The following is a 17,118-nucleotide window of genomic DNA, read 5'->3' as shown; positions in this document are numbered from 1 at the left end:
GAGTCATCAGAGAAGAGAGAGCAGGAGGATGCGATGGGGGGAGAAGGACTTGGAGAGAAGGAGAGACCTGAGGCTGACTCAGAAAAGTAAAGAAAGGTGCTGACAGGGAGTGGGGAGGCGTGTTCTGAGGTGAGAAGAGCATAAGTGAATGTTCTGAGGTGAGGAGGGACACAGCTGGTCCAGGAAGAAGAATGGCACACAGGAAGCCTAGGGAAATGCCAGGGATGTTAAGCGTTTTTTAGAGTAAAATAACTCCTGCAAATTAACAGTATCATTTCTTCAAAAATTTCTTACCCCAAGGCTTTGTGTGGTAACTGGCACTCTCCTAAATTAGTCACAATAAATTGGTTTTTACTGTATATTCTTCTACTGCTATATAATTGCTAGAATTCATCTCTGAATTCATCTGAATTATAGTAGTACATGGCAATGTGATGAGGAACTGCTTCTTTTGTTTTTTTACCTGTTACCATGTTTCAAGGCTTTGATGCCGCTAAAACTTAGGATAAATGCTGATAAATTATTTCATGGATTAGAATTTAGCACTCTGAAAAAAAATACTTTAAAAAAATTTTTACAATTGGCTTTCTATTTACTACAAATGTTTCTTCATTCTGCTTTATTCATGCAAAATTGTTGTGAGATTATCCCTGCCATTGGTCCAAGAAGGAAGTTGTTCACAAATGTGTAATGAAAACACAAAGCTCATCTACTTACAACATTTATAATGTAATCCAGATCCAAAATCGACCTGTGGAGACGGGACAAATATTGGTTGTGATAAATTATCACACACACATATTCCCATGAAAGCACTAACAGAAAAAAACTGAAAATTGGGGCTGGGGTTGTGGCTCAGTGGTAAAATGCTTGCCTAGCATGTGTGAGGCACTGGGTTCAATTCTCAGCACCGCATATAAATAAATGAATAAAATAAAGGTCCATCAACAGCTAAAAAATTTTTTTGAAAAAACCCTGAAAATTGACAAATTCACTTTGAAAAGTCATTTGGTAAGCCAGAAAAAGGAGAAGGAAAGGGATTTAAAAGGCAGGCATTTTTTACTACATTTTAGGGAAGAGTAAGACACCCAAACATTTAAAAGTAGAAAGCAATGACTGGTTTTTCCATTTGTTAAGTTCTTTTTTGATATGAATTACACATCATTTTTTCCTTGGGACTATAACATTGCTAATTTTCTCCATATGTGAACGATTTGTCTTTGACCTTTAACAAATATCCTCTAGGCAGTCGACTTACCATCCAGGAACAACACAGCATCGTTTTACATGCACACAAAGGCCTGAAAGCTCCATAAAAATAAATGATCCATGGTATAAGATACATTAACTAGCAGAATAATAAGCTATTTCAGCCCTGTAAATTTTAATGCCCATCCATTCAAAACCACACTGGGTCACTTTAGTATTAAATTCAGAGGAACAAAATGGTAAGTATACATGTTTTATTTGTTAAGCTGCCAGCTATACATTTTGTGTAAAATTTCATGAGTGGGGGGAGAACCTATTCAGAGACACATCAGGCAGTGTATATTTAAAAGTAGTGTCTCTTTCTAATATGTGATTTTATGTGTTACAGATACATTTACTATTAAGCATCATGTATATTTAATATAATGTCTACTTCAGTGTCCTAAAAAGCCTTTGTTCAGTTATAGTTTCCATTATCGGAGAGCCAATGTACGGTCCTTCCACAATTTTGTAAAGTGCATGCAGCCCACAAGAGCTTCTAGTTTTAGCTTGAGGCCCCATGGGACCATGGTAATTGTTATGAAGTCATTAATTCTACCTCAGCAGTTTCAACTGTCAGGTACATGTAACAATAATTGCAGTTAATGAATGCTGCTCAATTTATTAAGTGCAAAATGAAAACCAGTATTCCTTTATAATGCAGCACTGAGGCATATTAACATTTATTCATTTGTGTACACCATGTTGACTATTCCACTATCTTCTGTTGGCCAGGATATATAGTCATATATTGCCAAAAATTCTCTTCATCAAAAAGGATTGCAGGAAATTCTAACTTTCTAGCTAAAGGATAATTAAAATAGTTACTATCCAAAGTTTTTTTTTAATAAGAATCTATGTTTATGAAAAACAATCCAACAGAACCAAGACTTAGTTCCTGCTGTGGATAAACAAGTCTCTCTCATACACCCTCCCTGACCCTGATCCTTACAATGTGAAAAGGTTCAAAAGCTTCCAGTTGTTTGAAGTGTTAGTCTTAAAATTTTTTGACAGTAACACTTTGTGTGTGCACAGATACAGCCCATTTCATGATTTGAAAAGAAAAATCAACATTTCTCATTTTCAATCACTCAAAGTAAACTGCATAGACATTTGCAAGAGCAAAGAGAGAAGAATTTCTGAAAACATAGGATGAAACTGTATCACTTTTAGGATCCCAGAGGCATCTGCTTCCAATAAGTATGCTCTGACCATTCAGTTGTCCAATGTGAATCATTACAATTAGTTTGTACCGTGGAATCATCAATTCCTTGACCCGGGCTTTAATAACCTAGAAATTTAAAAAAAGGAGGAGTTCCTCATTTAGCCACATATTGAAACTCAGAGATCTCAATCTTTGTTATACACATAGTGGATTTAAAAAAACAGTGTGATGCATCGTAGATGCTTTCCATAGTGGTTGTAGAACTGAAGCTATGATTTCCTTTAGAACTGTCCTCATGTGATGGGATGTCCAGGGGAAAAATCATAACATCAGCAATAAATCTACATTTTCTAAGGCACATGGAAAAACTCATTCAGGGCACATTGCAATTTAATGCTGTGTTCTTGAAAACCTAAATTAAGGCAGCATCCCTTCAAGAGTGTTAGCACTAGGCTAGTCTAACTAGAGTCACACTGTCTTGAAGGTCTGACGAGGAGCCATTCTCTGCAATCTCTTGTAACTTGAGCAGTCACAAAGGTTTATTAAATAGTTCACTAAAAACACAAAGCAGAGGAAACCATGCTAAAATGATAGTAATTTAGTTGATAAAACTAGAAAGGATTTGGGGATCCATTGTCTATATTTAATGGCTCTTAAAAAAGCTGCTATGGTGAAAAGAAAATGATGACCAAAACACTATCTTTTACAATAAAAATTTTTAAAGTGAAGTAGTTTTTATATATTTTTGTTCAAAATACATTGTTTTTTACCTTATTATTGCTTTTAATTTTATTCTTTTTTTTTTTTAGTCATACATGACAAAATACATTGTTTTAATGAGGGGAGAAAGGGAACTTAGGATTGGGCAAAAGGGAGTGAGGAGAGGGGAGGGGGTAGTGGGGTGGTGGGAAAGATGGTGGAATGAGACAGACATCATTACCCTAAGTATATATACGATTATATGAATGTGACTCTACATCGAGTACAACCAGAGAAATGCAAGTCTGTGCTCCATTTTTATACAATGAATCAAAATGCACTCCGCGATCATGTATAACTAATTAGAAGAAATAAAAAACCACATTGTTTTAGACAAATGCTTGTTATACAACACATATATGGCGTATGACATAATAAATAGTTTGATAAAATATAATTTTTTAACTACTATTGAATGGTGAATTTCCTTCATTAAAAGTAGAAGGTGTGTTATGCTTTCAGCAAATAGCTAACCACTTGGGCAAATCACACATGTACCTCTGAAATTGTTTTAGTTATCTGTCTGCAGAACTCTGGTTCATACTCTTCTTTTTGCAGATAGTCAGTCAACACATCTTGCAAGATATGATTAACAGTGACCACAGGAAAATGTTTGGTAGGACCTGAAAATACACATGGAAGTTCTTTGTAAGAAGTAATTTAAAATCATATCCTCCAGCCCCGTAGGTTAATCAGAGAACACTGAAACATGGAGAGGCCTTTACTAGTCTGGTGGCCTCTATATAATAAGGAAGAAAGAGGTCCTAATGAGGTGTCCAGTTAAGTTTTTCTGGGGGAAGAAAAGAAGGCAATACATCAGACTATGTACAGAGTGTGATTAACACTGTTTGACTTTGCAGATCTTTCTTCCTAGTTCCCATGCTGGTGACTTAACTTCAGTGTCAACATATTTCCAGTTGGCTCCCCAGCTCCTACATCCTCTAATTTACCTACCATATTGCAATGAGAACAATTGCTTGAAACCCTGGACCCTGAAGTGACTTTTCCCTCAACAAGTTCTACGGTTTGGCTCCTAACCAACCTACGGTCTCTGCTTCCCCTGCCATAGCTCCCATACTCCCATAGCTGCTTCGGCTCCTGGAGCCCACCTGTCTTTTAAAGGATACTCACGTGTCTTTTTCTTGCACTTACTTTCAAGTGGAGCACCACTCCCCATCTGTGCATCTGAGAAATATCCACTCATATTTCAAGTCCAGCTCAGATGTCTTCTTCAGATAGACTTGAACTTCCCCTCAGGTGCAATTCATCCCTCAGCTCTCCCTAATTCCCGCACACTGGTCCCTGCTGCTATACTGGCTCATAATCCACTTGATAATAGCTAAGGCAAACCCGAGTTTCTCTCCAGTGAAATGGTAAGCAAGATCGGATTTTATCCTTTTTAAAGTCTAAGTCAGTGCTAAGCACATAAATATTTAATGTATGATATCTGAATTTAAATAGAATTAAACACTTTATAGATAATAATCATCACACAAATAATGGCTACTTTTTTTTGCTGGTCATTTTCTATGTATCAAGCACCATGATAAGCACTTTACTTTTGTTTATATAATTGTTTATACATCTGAGGTGAATCTCCCTTGTTATCTCCAATACACAGGTCTAAGTACATTTCATTAACCTGTCTAGAATCACACAGTGGCAGAGCTGGGATGGACAGGTTTGTCTAATACTAGAGTTTATATTTTCAACCACATTTAGTTCACATTCAGGTCATAATTTCACACGAATTTGTTTTATCCTGCATCCCTGGAATATTAGCCTTATGACCCCTCTGGTCATCTGCTCATGTCATGATATAACGTGGCAACTGTGTCAGGGCTTGACATCTACACTCTGAGTCACTGCTGAATTGATAAAGATGAAGGAATGAGACTGGGAAATCCAATTCTCTTTTAGAAATCATCAGTATCTATTAATAAGTTTAGTTTTAATGCCTGTATCTGTCAGGGTCTAAGTAAACATGGCAAACTGAAGTTAGGAAAATCCAGAATGATTTAATCAAGGGTCTGACTGGGTCAGAGGAAATCCTAAGGGATAGTGTGCTGGGAGCCATTAGCCAAGTAGGTATGACAATTTCCTTGCCAGCGTACCCCATGTTGCTTAGTGGAAGGACTCATGGAAATAGGACATTTTGCAGTGACATTGCATGTAGGTGACCTTGCTCAAGGACCAGGGCGGATTAGGGTGTTCCCGGTTTAGGATAATCGGGTTTAGGTTCCAGGTTTAAGGTTTAAGATTATTCCTGCTGGGAATAGGGCGTATCCTGCTGCCTGAGTTCCCCTTGAGTTCTCACGGGATTCAGACAGTATTTTTTGGGAGACAGAAGCCCAGTGGGGTGGATTTGGGCAGAGAACGTGGATTTCCCCAGAACGTGATTGTAGACGGCTGGTGTGAGTTCGGGAATAAAGAGTTGCTGTTTGAATCTACAAGCTGTGTGGTGGCTCGTGATTCTGTGCCCAGCTAGACTGCGGCAATAGTGCAGTCCTCATGGCCAGTGGAAGTGAGTATGTCACCCTCACCCAACCCTTGGCTCAAGGAATCCGGGAAGGCAACTCTTAATCCCAGAACAGTTGTGTGGAGATGGCTCCCTTGTGAGCAGCTATCGTCCTTTGGCTGAGATGAGCCCATGGGCAAGGATCCAGGAAAGTGAATTCCCAGGCTGCACAGTCCTCCCTTCTATCTTCCTGCTGAAGTTTCTTAGGCTGAACTTAACAGAAGGGTGTAGTTTGTGACCATAGGCTAGTCACCTGAGGATCCAAAAGTAGTATTTTCACTTGGATAATATAGAAATTGCTCACTTCAATTTAAATCACGGTGGGAAGTAAGTCTACACATGTGATACGATGACTCTGAGAACTAACCACTATTAAAACTAACCATTATTCAGCAGAAATCTTTCTTCTATGGAACAGACATGAGATTATCAATCTGTGAATGGCTTGCTCCTGCTGCTTGGGGTCAGAGATAGAGCGACACATGTAAGTGCTCCTGTAAACTAGTTCCAATTCATACAGTTCTGTTACTTTCCTGTGGACCTTATAGAAAATTTCCATTTGAATATTCTTGGCCATCGTCATTCACATGGAACTTAGTTCTGCCTGGCATTGTATCTACTTACAGGCATGATTTCCTTTAGAAAATGGCAAATTCCTTGAGTGCAGGTATTTTGTCTGCCTAGTGCTCCTCTCTTCCTTCTGGAAACAGTATCTTCCCTTCTGGGAACTGATCTCTTCATTCTCCACTCATGTGGCTCTTTAGGATCTACCTCTCACCTTCCATAAGCTCAAGTTCTGAGCATTGTTGATTGACTCACAGGTGACACTGCCCTGAGACAGGCCAATTAGAGTCCTTTCTAATTAGACACTCTTATTTTAAACTGGAACTAGGAAAAAAAAAAAGAGTCAAACTCTTTCTTTAGCAGAAGACTTATGAATCTTAGGAACTGCCAAAGGCCATATTTTTTTTCATGGTAGAAAGGAAGCCTGCACACAGGTTAGCACTGGAAAGAGAATCTGGGTGACACTTGAGTCCCTGTTCCCATTGTCCAGCTGTACCAATGTTCTTTCCATACTTTGCTCATTTTTTCCCCCAATCCTATTAACAAGCTTCTATTTTGAAAACATTTTGAAATATAGAAATAAAAATTTCTTTTCTCATTTCATTGTGGCCTTTCCCTACACATCCAGCATCATCCATTGCTTAGATTGGGATGCTGAGATAGAGAGATAGAGATAGAGATAGAGATAGATAGAAAGAAAGAAAGATAAAGGAGTCAATGTTTGATTTTCAAATTAAGCTGCTCTGAAGTCACTTTCAGAATTGACTAGCTTTTCTTCTTCTTTTTTTAAGGTAGCTTTTTACCCCAACTGTTTTAGAAATTTAAAGGCAAAGATGTGAAGAAATCATGACCAAATAAAATTAAAAATAGATTTAAAAGAGGACAGCTAAAGTTAAGATCACTTAATATATCCATGCCCAATTCTAAGCTGGGGTAATGAGAATCACAACATATTAATTTTTGTTAGGATTAAATGAGTTAAATATTTACAATGTTTAGAACAGTTGTACCACATAATGAAACACTCATTAGATATTTATTTTATTGGTGTTTTGCTGTTACTGTGGTTATGGTCGTCTGAAATAAGCGGTGGGAGAGGATGCATCTTGCTGAGAAGACAGCAGGATGGGAGAGGAGATAAGTAAGAAGACAGTAAGGCCCCCAGGGTTGGGAAGGATCCATGGGGTGGCACAGAGTCAATGCTGAGAGATTGACAAGTTCTGCCCAAGAAAATCTGACACCAGAGACAGCACTGCACCAAAACTGAGCTCAGGTGATCTCTGTCTCTCCTCTCAGTACGTAGGTTCTACTTTCTATTATGCTGCTTCATTCTCAGGCAGGCTGTCTCAGCGTGATTGCAAAGATGGCTAACAAAAGCCCTCATGCTTATAAACAACGTTTTTAAAGAATCAGGCACCACTTTAATCATAACTCCAGAAAAAGTCTCATGGAACACTTAATCTATAATCAATAGGAAGCTACATTGAATATCACAGGAGGCCTTTATTCTTAGAGATTATGGTATGTTTCTGGAGTCTGACACTTTTAGGAGCAATAGAAACCAATAGAGAAGCAATTCAAATAGATTAACTCATTTGATTCTCATAGACTATTATCCTTATTTACATATGAAGAAACTTAAGATTCAAGGATGTTAAACACTTGACTCAAATATCATTTGCCTAGAATTTATCAAAACTAGAATTCAAATTTAGATGTATCAGATCCCAAGCCTGTGTGTTCTTCTGTACTCTTGTTTAGTAATTAGTGAAAAAATGCAAATTATGTTTACTTTAAAAAAAAACTTTCTCCATTTCTTCTCCTACTTTCATGAATTACACTCACGTTGCACCTCAATTTTGGTAACTGTAATTGTTCAAAGGGAGGACAAACCTACTATACACTTAAGATGTGTTTAGGTGATGCTAACGTCATTGGCTAAAATAAAAATTTAAACATGATAGAGCTGGTAGCTGACTGATTTCCATCCCCACTCTTCTAGCCAGTATTACATTGTGCAGATATGAGAAAATTTTACTAAAGGCTCACAGAGTACCTTTCTCATGCAAAATAAGCCCAGAAATAAGTAGAAGTGGAAATACAGTTTTGATTAAAATGGCTATCTGAATGCTTTAAAAAAGTGGATTGTGGAATATAAAGAGACTTTAATCATAAATAAATAATTCACACAGACTTTTATAAGAAAATATGGAAATATTTTATCTGTACTAAGCTTTTCCTGAAATTACTTTTCTAACTTGGTCCAACACCCAGTACTAAAACTGATAAGATAATTTAGTTTGTCTATTTAAAGAAATACGTTGTGAAAATGTAGCCTTACAAAGAAGAAACACAGGAATTCACATTTCAACTGCCTTATCTTTTTGAAATCTGATTCAAAGCTTTTCAGTGGGTGTAGCTCAAGGGTATAGGCCCCCAGTGCTTAAGAAGTTTGGGTTATAAGAGGGGAAAAATCCTGATCCAAACTTTTCTCGCCAAACTGAAAAGTCTAAGGTAGCCAACTGGATTTAGGATTCAAATATGGCATCAGGATTCAGTTGTTCTCTCTCAGTTTCATGTGGGGTTCCATGTGAGGGCAAGAGGGTAGAAAATGCCACAGACCCTACATTTGTTTGGATTCCATGGCTTTATCTGCTTCTCTAACAGTTAAAACAATATTTCCTGAATTTAATCTCAGAAGTTTTTATTGGATTGACCAGGGTTACATGCCATCCAGAATCAGTTACTGAGCCATCTATGAAGCCAGCGTTAGTCACAGCAGAATTGAGTGGACAAAATGTGGTAATGGTGGTGGTTGTGGAACATCCGCAAGGAAAATTGGGTATTGTCAACAGAAAGAGTATAAAAGTGTATTGATGGCAGCAATATTAGCTAGTGGAAACCTAGTCAACTGACTAATTATGAAGCCTTATAATCCATGCAGTTTTAGAGATTACTGTTGAAAACTGCATACAGGGTCTAGTAGGATGCACTGGTAGTTTATAATTTTCTTGGGGTTAACTGGTCACAGATGGAATTACCCTGGCTCATGGGGCCTTTCTTTTCTTTTCTTTTTTTTCCTCTTGGGAAGTCTCTGTGGAATTTCTACAGAGCAGTAATTACACATAAATTCAGATAATCGTGGGCAGGTACATATTTAGAGAAAACAAGTAGGTCTATGAGAAACATGAATGGGAAAATATATTTGCTATGGGCTCCACTTGGGAGTATAGGGGCAGGTGCAAAGATCTTTGTTTTCAAAGACCTGAAACCTCTGTGGTAATAGATAAACATCTCTGTCAACAGGGGACCACAAATTATTTGCTTCTGCCTTGAAGATTTTTCCTCCACCCATCAACAGTACTGGTTGGTTTTGTTGGATAAAAAACATCAACACATATATCTTTCACTTAACTTGTGTGTGTGTGTGTGTGTGTGTTTGTGTGTGTGTAAAATGTATATAATAACTCCATCCAGAAAATCTTAATTCAGTTATGTAAAACACACATCAATGCCTCCCAGTGAATTACTTTGTATTTAGGAAACACTGGTAAAGAAAAGCAGGCAATAGATGATGTTCCCATTTTGCAGAGGAAGAAACTAAGGCAGCATCAAATTAATCAACTAAGGTTCTTATGCTAGGAATGACAGGCTATCAGATATCATTTTAAGTAAACATCAGTTATCATAAGTTTATAAGAGGGATGAGTGATTAAGTAACACACCCAACTGATAGGTGTTCTCCATCTGGACTGCAAGGCGAGAGACCTCGTCACGTTGGCCTGGTTCATCCATATAAGACACGGTACTCATAGAGCTAAAAGCAAGGGAGAAAATACACTTTAACCACTCTTATTATAATAATTTAAAAAACCCATACTATTGCTTTAAGCTAATATATTTACAGAGGTAAAATCTTCTCTATGGAAATTTCAAGTAAGTCTTATATAAATATTCCAGTGACCTATTTAAAGTCTAAAATATGTTAGAGATGGAAACAACTGAGATGACGAGAAGTTAGTTGGAGCAAGTATCAGTGAGTGGTTGAAGGCTGGTGGAGTTACCCAGGTCATCTGGCCATCCAGAAAGTGCCCTTGGGTTGCTGTATGTCTATAGTGTGACAGAGTGCCTGCTTCAAAAGCCACTGCCAATTGCATCTCTAACACAGATGCAAAAATATTCCTCAAAGTAGACAAAGCTCACAAGGGACTGGTGATATATAAGGGAGCTTAAAATGTTGGGAAACAAATCTGTGTATACATGGGGTATTATAAAAAGCTCACTATTGTACGTTCCTACCAAATCCCTTTAGTATAAAGGAGAAAAATGAGAAACTTATCTACGTGGTGAAAGAAACCACAATTCACCCAAACTATTCTAAGTCAATAAGCATCAATCACCCTTTTCAACATTAAGAAAGAGTTTGGGCTTGGTTACCAAGGCAACCTGAGCTTATCCAGGTGCTAAATAGGAGACACAAGCAAAGGGGAGCCCCCACTGTCCCTCCAGCACTACTTAATTCAGTTTAGCACAGATGAAATTCAACTGCGAACTCTCTACCCCCAATTTCCTCCACCTGTGAACGTGGAAGTTGAGACAGATGTCATTTCAAAGGAGATGCTGGAATAGCATGTGTAAACAGAGTGACCACTTTTCTAAATAGGCTTTTTTTTTTTTTTTTTTTTTTTTGCTTTAATTAAATGAGAACGAGATATCTGTTCTTAACCCTTTGGGGGTTTCCTCTGTAAGGAGTTGAAATACTTAATTCTCAGCTCTGTGGAATTAATGAACTTCTTGCAAATTGATATTTTTAAGGACACCATGGATAGTTTACCTGAAAAATCCTTTAATACAATACAATTTACAGAATAAATTAAGGTTTACCCAACCAGCCCAAGAAAGGGATGCAGGAAATACTGGCTTCTTTTTCCCCACGTGGTGGGTTTCTGGATTAGTGATTTTCTCTTCTTTTTTATAACACCTGTGTGCCTCAGTTTTCTGCTGCCCTTTGAAGTAGCAAGCAGCCTAATTGGCTCTAGCGGCCGCAGGTGTTGTGGGTAGTATCAAAGATGAACGTTTCTGCTTTGAAAACCCCATGTTGTATAAGCCCCTCTATTCTGAGATCACTCAGTGCACCCCAGAATGGTAGGTGCTTTCAGCTTTGCAAAACATTTACCATCAGTTATCTCACTTTAAAACCTTCACAATATCCTGTAACATAAGCAAAGGAGTCATTATTCTACCCATTTCAGAGATAAAGGAAATGAAGCAAAGGGTTTAATGTCGTACATGTTGGGAAGAAGACAGATTTCAAATATTGAGCTCCCTATTGAGTTCCCAGTGACAAAGTCTCACATATGATGATATCTGACGGAATGAAAATAACTACTTGACATAATCAATTACTGTAATTAAAATTTATATGCACGGACTTCAGAAGGTTTTGATAAAAACTCTATTTCTTTTCTACTAAATACCATACTAAAAATTCAGAGACAGTGAAGTAGAGTTGGTACAACGCTCAAACTAGCTGGGGTGAATAGTCTAAGACTAAAACTAAGGCAAATAAGAATTTTTTTTTTAAATTTTTTATTGTGGGTTGTTCAAAACATTACAAATTTCTTAAGAATTTTTATAAACAATCCTCACTATTGCTTTATTCAGACTTACTGAAGATTAATAATCATGTACTTCATAGTATCATTGCTATGAAATTAGTGTCATAAGGGCAGCTTTAAAAAACTCTAATGGTAAAAAATTGGCATGCAAATAGAAAGTTTTACAGATTGGCTTTTTATGAATTTTTGAAGACGATTTCATTCAGTACCTTTTTATTTCCACAGTAGTCACATAAACAATGTATACTTGTAAAAAATTGAAAGCACATAGAAAATTACAAAGAAAGAAAATTATACAAAAATGACAAACCTCAGTGGTTACCTAACCACTATCCACATTAAAAATTCTTTTCAGTGATACATCTTGCATATGGAATTGTAGCATAGCTGCTGGTGTTATTTTAGCTTTCCATTTGAAACTGTATCATGGATAACTTTCCATGTCAACAAAGAGTAGTGTGTATCAATATTTTAAATATCAAGACAGCACTTACCATATGAATATTCTGCATTTTGTTAACCATTTATTCACTGAACCTTTTAAGTTGTTTCCAATATTCCATTATCATAAATAAAATTGTAATAAGCATTGTGGCATGGACAGCCATTTTCTTTCCAATGTTGTTCTCTCCTTCTTTGGTAACAGAACCCTAAGTTTGTGAGAATATTTCTGTTTAAATTAAAGGCAAATTCTTAGTCTCTTTTTCTTATTGTAGTTACATGGCTTGAACTAATGAGATGCAAATGAAACTGCAGAGATTTTGAGAAAGCTTCCTCAAAAACAAAACAAATTGAATTTAACCAACAGAAACCTGTTTTTCCCCTTCTTGGTTAGTGGAATATGGATATGATGGTAGGAGCTCAGCAGCTTCTTGGTCCTTGAGATGACCTGTGGATCATATAGATCAGAATGACCAAAGCCCAGTTCCCTGAATTGCCTCCCTCTAGGCTTCTTTTATGTAAGAGAAAAATAAATTCCTATTTTATTTAAACTACTGCTTGTTTTTAAAATAAATAATTAAGTTCATAACCAACTTGAATCTAATGTATGAAATATGATATGTCAAGAGCTTTATAATGTTTTGAACAACCAATAAAAAAATAAATTAAAAAATAAATAAATAAAATAAAGGTATTGTGCCCATCTACAACTAAAAAAATAAAATAAAATAAATAATTATAAGAAACATTAGGTGAAACTGACATAAATTCTAATTGATGCAGTTTGCCACTTTTGAGGGCAATGCTTCAAGCAATAGAATATGAAACTGGACGTTAATTTTGTGGAGGAGATGAAGCTTTGAGGGATAAGGTTTCAGATAGTTTGATGGAAACCTGGAAACCTTTATCATGTTTAGTTAATTGTCTTCCATACCTTTCGAGGCTGCCCATGTCCCCATCAAGACTATAACTTCATGAAAAATTGTAAGAAAATCTTACTTTTCAAAAACCGTGTGTGTGTGTGTGTGTGTGTGTGTGTTTGCTTGAAGTACTGGGGATCAAAATGAGAGCTTTACACATTAGGCAAGCGCTCACCCATTGAGCTCCACCCTAAACCCTATTTATGGTATTTTTGAAAACCCAGATCTGATAGTTCTGATATCAGAATGAGATGGATTAGAGAAAGAGAAAAAAAGAAGAATGAGCTGAATTTTAAAAACTAAGGTATTTAGTCCTTGAGAAAAGAGTTAAAATATTAAAAATACTTGCTATATGGGCAAATAACATTCAACTAGAATATGGGTGTGGCAAATTTTTAGAAATGAAAGAGTTCCTATATTTTAAAATTGGGGGATTTAGTATTAAGTTCAGAACACTGACTTAGGAAAAATGTGGATATATTTTGTACCAATAAATAGTATCACTCAAGCCCTTTCAAATCTTTAAAGATAAAACATGAGGTACTCCAGAAATAAATTATAATTTTAATTATTAATGGTATATATATATATATATATATATATATATATATATATATATATATATATATAATAAATGTATATCATCATATATGTATTGGATACCTGTCACAACATTGCAAGTTGAGTGGATGAATTTCAGTTGTCCCATAAAATTTATATCAAAATGTATAAATTTGATACAGAATTCAGTGAATGCTGGCAATTGTATGTGCTACTATGAGAACAGTTAAAAATTAGCTTTCACGGAGAAAGAGCTATTGTACAAAATAACAAACTTTAGCTCTTATATTGTAGCTGGCTGACTTTGGAAATGTCTCATACTAACCTCTCATTATTGCTGAGAGCAATATGGCTTTGAACCTGTGCATCCATCCAGGGCTACAACAGAGGTTCCATCAGGTATCTTTGACCCTCACCTCACCTCTTGGATGAGCTTTAGCTCAGTGCCCTTCAGACACTAACTCTCTTCTCTCCTCACACATTCACAACTACTGTGTTTTGTGGTTTTTGCAGCAAGGAGGCAAAAAAAAAAAAAAAAAAGAATGTGGAACTTATTTATTCTTTGATGAAATTTATTTTCTCAAAAACATGTTGCAAATTTTCTTACTGACCCATCCATGGATTACATAGACTACAAGGCCTGTCTTATTGCTATGACTGGAGACAGTAACAATAACTTCAATTAAATATCAGCAGACACCATAGCATCTATTCTTATTGAGAGCTCCTTTTCAGACATTTTTCACCATTTATTTAGTTATTTAGCTGACACATAAAATTGTACATATTTGAGTATCACATGATGTTTTGATACATGTTCACATTGTGTAATGTTCAAATCAGGGTAATCATATCTACCTTTTCAAACATTTATCATTTCTTTGGATGAAAACATCAAAAATTCTTTCTCCCAGCTTTTATTTCTTTTTAAGAAAAACCTACAATACATTATTGTTTACTTTGAAGTTTTGAAGCTGAAACAAGAGGTAACTAAATGTCAGAAGTATCATCTCTTAAATGAATTACAGTAGATGGGGTAGAGAGAGAAGATGGGAGGGGAGGGGAGGGGAGATAGTAGAGGATAGGAAAGGTAGCAGAATACAACAGTTACTAATAGGGCATTATGTAAAAATGTAGATGTGTAACCCATGTGATTCTGCAATCTGTATTTGGGGTAAAATTGGGAGTTCAAAACCCACCTGAATCAAATGTATGAAATACGATATGTCAAGAGCTTTGTAATGTTTTGAACAACCAATAAAAAAAAAAAAAAGAATTATCATCTCTTGTCTTTGTAAATAAGAAATGCCTGGAGCCACCATCTCCTTAGTGGTATCATTAAAGTGGGCCTTTTTTGGGCTGGGGATATAGCTCGGTTGATAAGAGTGCTTGCCTCCCATGCACAAGGCCATGGGTTCAATCTCTAGTAAATAATAATAATAATAATAATAATAATAATAATAATAATAATAAGAAGAAGAAGAAGAAGAAGAGAGATGTTTTTTGGAGGGGAGGGTCTGGTGGATGGGGAAAGTTATTGCTAAGGTCATGTGCTGCCGCCCAGTGGAGAAATGTCAGAGTGCATGGAGAAAAAATCTTCAGGTTCTAATTTATATTTTTGTTCTTTTGATTTTTTTAAAAAATTCATTCAAGAAGTACTTTTTGACCACAATGTATTAAGCAAAGTTGGAGTTAATGGTAATACAAGAAAATTAAACCCATTTTTAACAAATGTGATGTAGAATGTAAGATAAAATATGCATAGAAAAATCCTTTTCTTGGGAGTTCAGTAAGTTTGCTGAATTTTGGTGTAGTTTTGGGGTGTTTTACTCACATTATTGGTGAGGTGATGGTAAAGGATAGCTGAGGAAACTGCTGCTGCAGCTCCCGAATGTGCACACAAGTTCAAAACCACACTGTACCCAGCAATCGTCAGAGAGGTGACACTGGGATTGTGGGTGCCAAGGTTACCTCTTTGTTACTATGGGATCATCAAGAAGGGGCATGGCCCATCATAGCAGATTTCTAACACAGATTAAATGGTTCATTTTCTTTTGACTAGATTATGATAGAATGCTCAGCAAAGAGGCCAAAAATGTATCTTGTATGAAACATTTGAATGAGCACTTTTCTATTTGCCTAAATACATCTTATGCCTACAAGGTAAAAGTCCCCAGTCACCCTGGACATCATATGTACATGGACCTTTGAATCTAACTTTTTTGTGAGCACTAGAATTTGCTTGTTCAGGAATTAACATAATGCATTAATTATTTACTTGATGATCAAAAAACACTTATTGAGGGATCATTATGTGCCAAGCACTATTCTGGATCTTTGGGATACAGTACTGGAACAATCTAACTAAGGTCTCTCTCCTCATAGAACTCATTGTAGTGAGGAAAGAAAGAGAGTAGACAGTAAATACTAAACAGTTAAATTATGTATTGTATGAGGAGACAGCTGCACAGGGAAAAGTAGATCAGATTACAGGAGTTTGGGTGTTGGTGAGGGAGAGGGTGCCTGAATGCAGTCGTCCTGCTTAAGGATTGAACCCAGGGGAGCTTAACCACTGAGCCACATCCCCAGCCCTTTTTTATATGTTATTTAGAGTCGGGGTCTCACTGATTTGCTTAGGGGCCTCGCTAAGTTATTGAAGCTGGCTTATAAAGTTATGATCTTCCTGCTTCAGCCTCCCAAGCCACTGGGATTACAGGTGCCTCTGCTCTTGGCCTGAGTGCAGTTTTAAACCAAGTGGTCAAGCTAAATATCCATAGGCAAATACTCAAAGGAGGTGAGGAAGTGAGCCATGTGGATGGGCACAGGAAAAGTATACCATGGACAGAGAACAGCACATGCAAAAGTGCTGAACTGTTGATTGAATGGGTCCAGAGGCCAGAGTAGTGGGAGCTGAAAAAGGATGATTATTACAAAGGGGTCAGGTAGCCAGATTATGGTGGGACTTGTGGGCCATTGGGAAAACTGACTTTGGCTCTGAGAAAGCTGAGTGAATAAGGAACACACAGATAGCTAAAATTTTAAAATACTGTTAGATGTTTTTGCTGAATAGATCGAAGACTTTTATTCCCACTTGCCTTGCAGATACTTGGTATTATTTTCCTTTCTTATGCTTTGCCATTTGAATGGGTGCAAAACGGTATCTAGTTCTAATTGATATTTTACTGGTTTCAAGTGCACTTGGGCATCTTTTCATATTCTGCTTAGCTTTTTAGGCTTTGGTTCTGAAAACTGTTATCTCCTTTGTATAAAATGCATATCCTGGGACTGGGGATGTGGTTCAAGTGGTAGCGCGCTCACCTGGCA

At 36.7% G+C, this 17,118-nt stretch overlaps 1 protein-coding gene across 1 annotated transcript; it reads right to left on the bottom strand.

Moving 5' to 3' along the window:
• Window positions 1-2,335: 2,335 nt before the first annotated feature.
• On the bottom strand, window positions 2,336-10,064 carry Dynlt5 (dynein light chain Tctex-type family member 5). The gene is made up of 3 exons (XM_027949468.1): window positions 9,980-10,064; window positions 3,671-3,795; window positions 2,336-2,539 (listed from the first exon to the last, which is right to left on the bottom strand). Exons 1-3 carry the CDS (start codon window positions 10,047-10,049, stop codon window positions 2,336-2,338), a joined length of 399 nt encoding a protein of 132 aa, XP_027805269.1. The 5' UTR covers window positions 10,050-10,064.
• Between the last annotated feature and the right edge of the window lie 7,054 nt (window positions 10,065-17,118).

The sequence above is a fragment of the Marmota flaviventris genome, chromosome 10 (genome assembly GCF_047511675.1).
Source record: "Marmota flaviventris isolate mMarFla1 chromosome 10, mMarFla1.hap1, whole genome shotgun sequence".
Classification (NCBI taxonomy): Eukaryota; Metazoa; Chordata; class Mammalia; order Rodentia; family Sciuridae; genus Marmota; species Marmota flaviventris.
The sequence above is the reverse complement of the archived record's forward strand: the minus strand, read 5'-3'. Positions and strand labels throughout refer to the sequence as shown.

What these genes read in the sequence shown, in the direction of transcription:
- Dynlt5 (XM_027949468.1), bottom strand. Translation starts at nt 10,049, where the DNA reads ATGGATGAACCAGGCCAACGTGACGAGGTCTCTCGCCTTGCAGTCCAG. An exon ending in GGAGAACACCTATCAGTTGG is followed by an intron (nt 3,796 to 9,979) that starts GTGTGTTACTTA and finishes GTGTATTTTCAG; the next exon opens with GTCCTACCAAACATTTTCCT. An exon ending in TAACTAAAACAATTTCAGAG is followed by an intron (nt 2,540 to 3,670) that starts GTACATGTGTGA and finishes TTAAATTTCTAG; the next exon opens with GTTATTAAAGCCCGGGTCAA.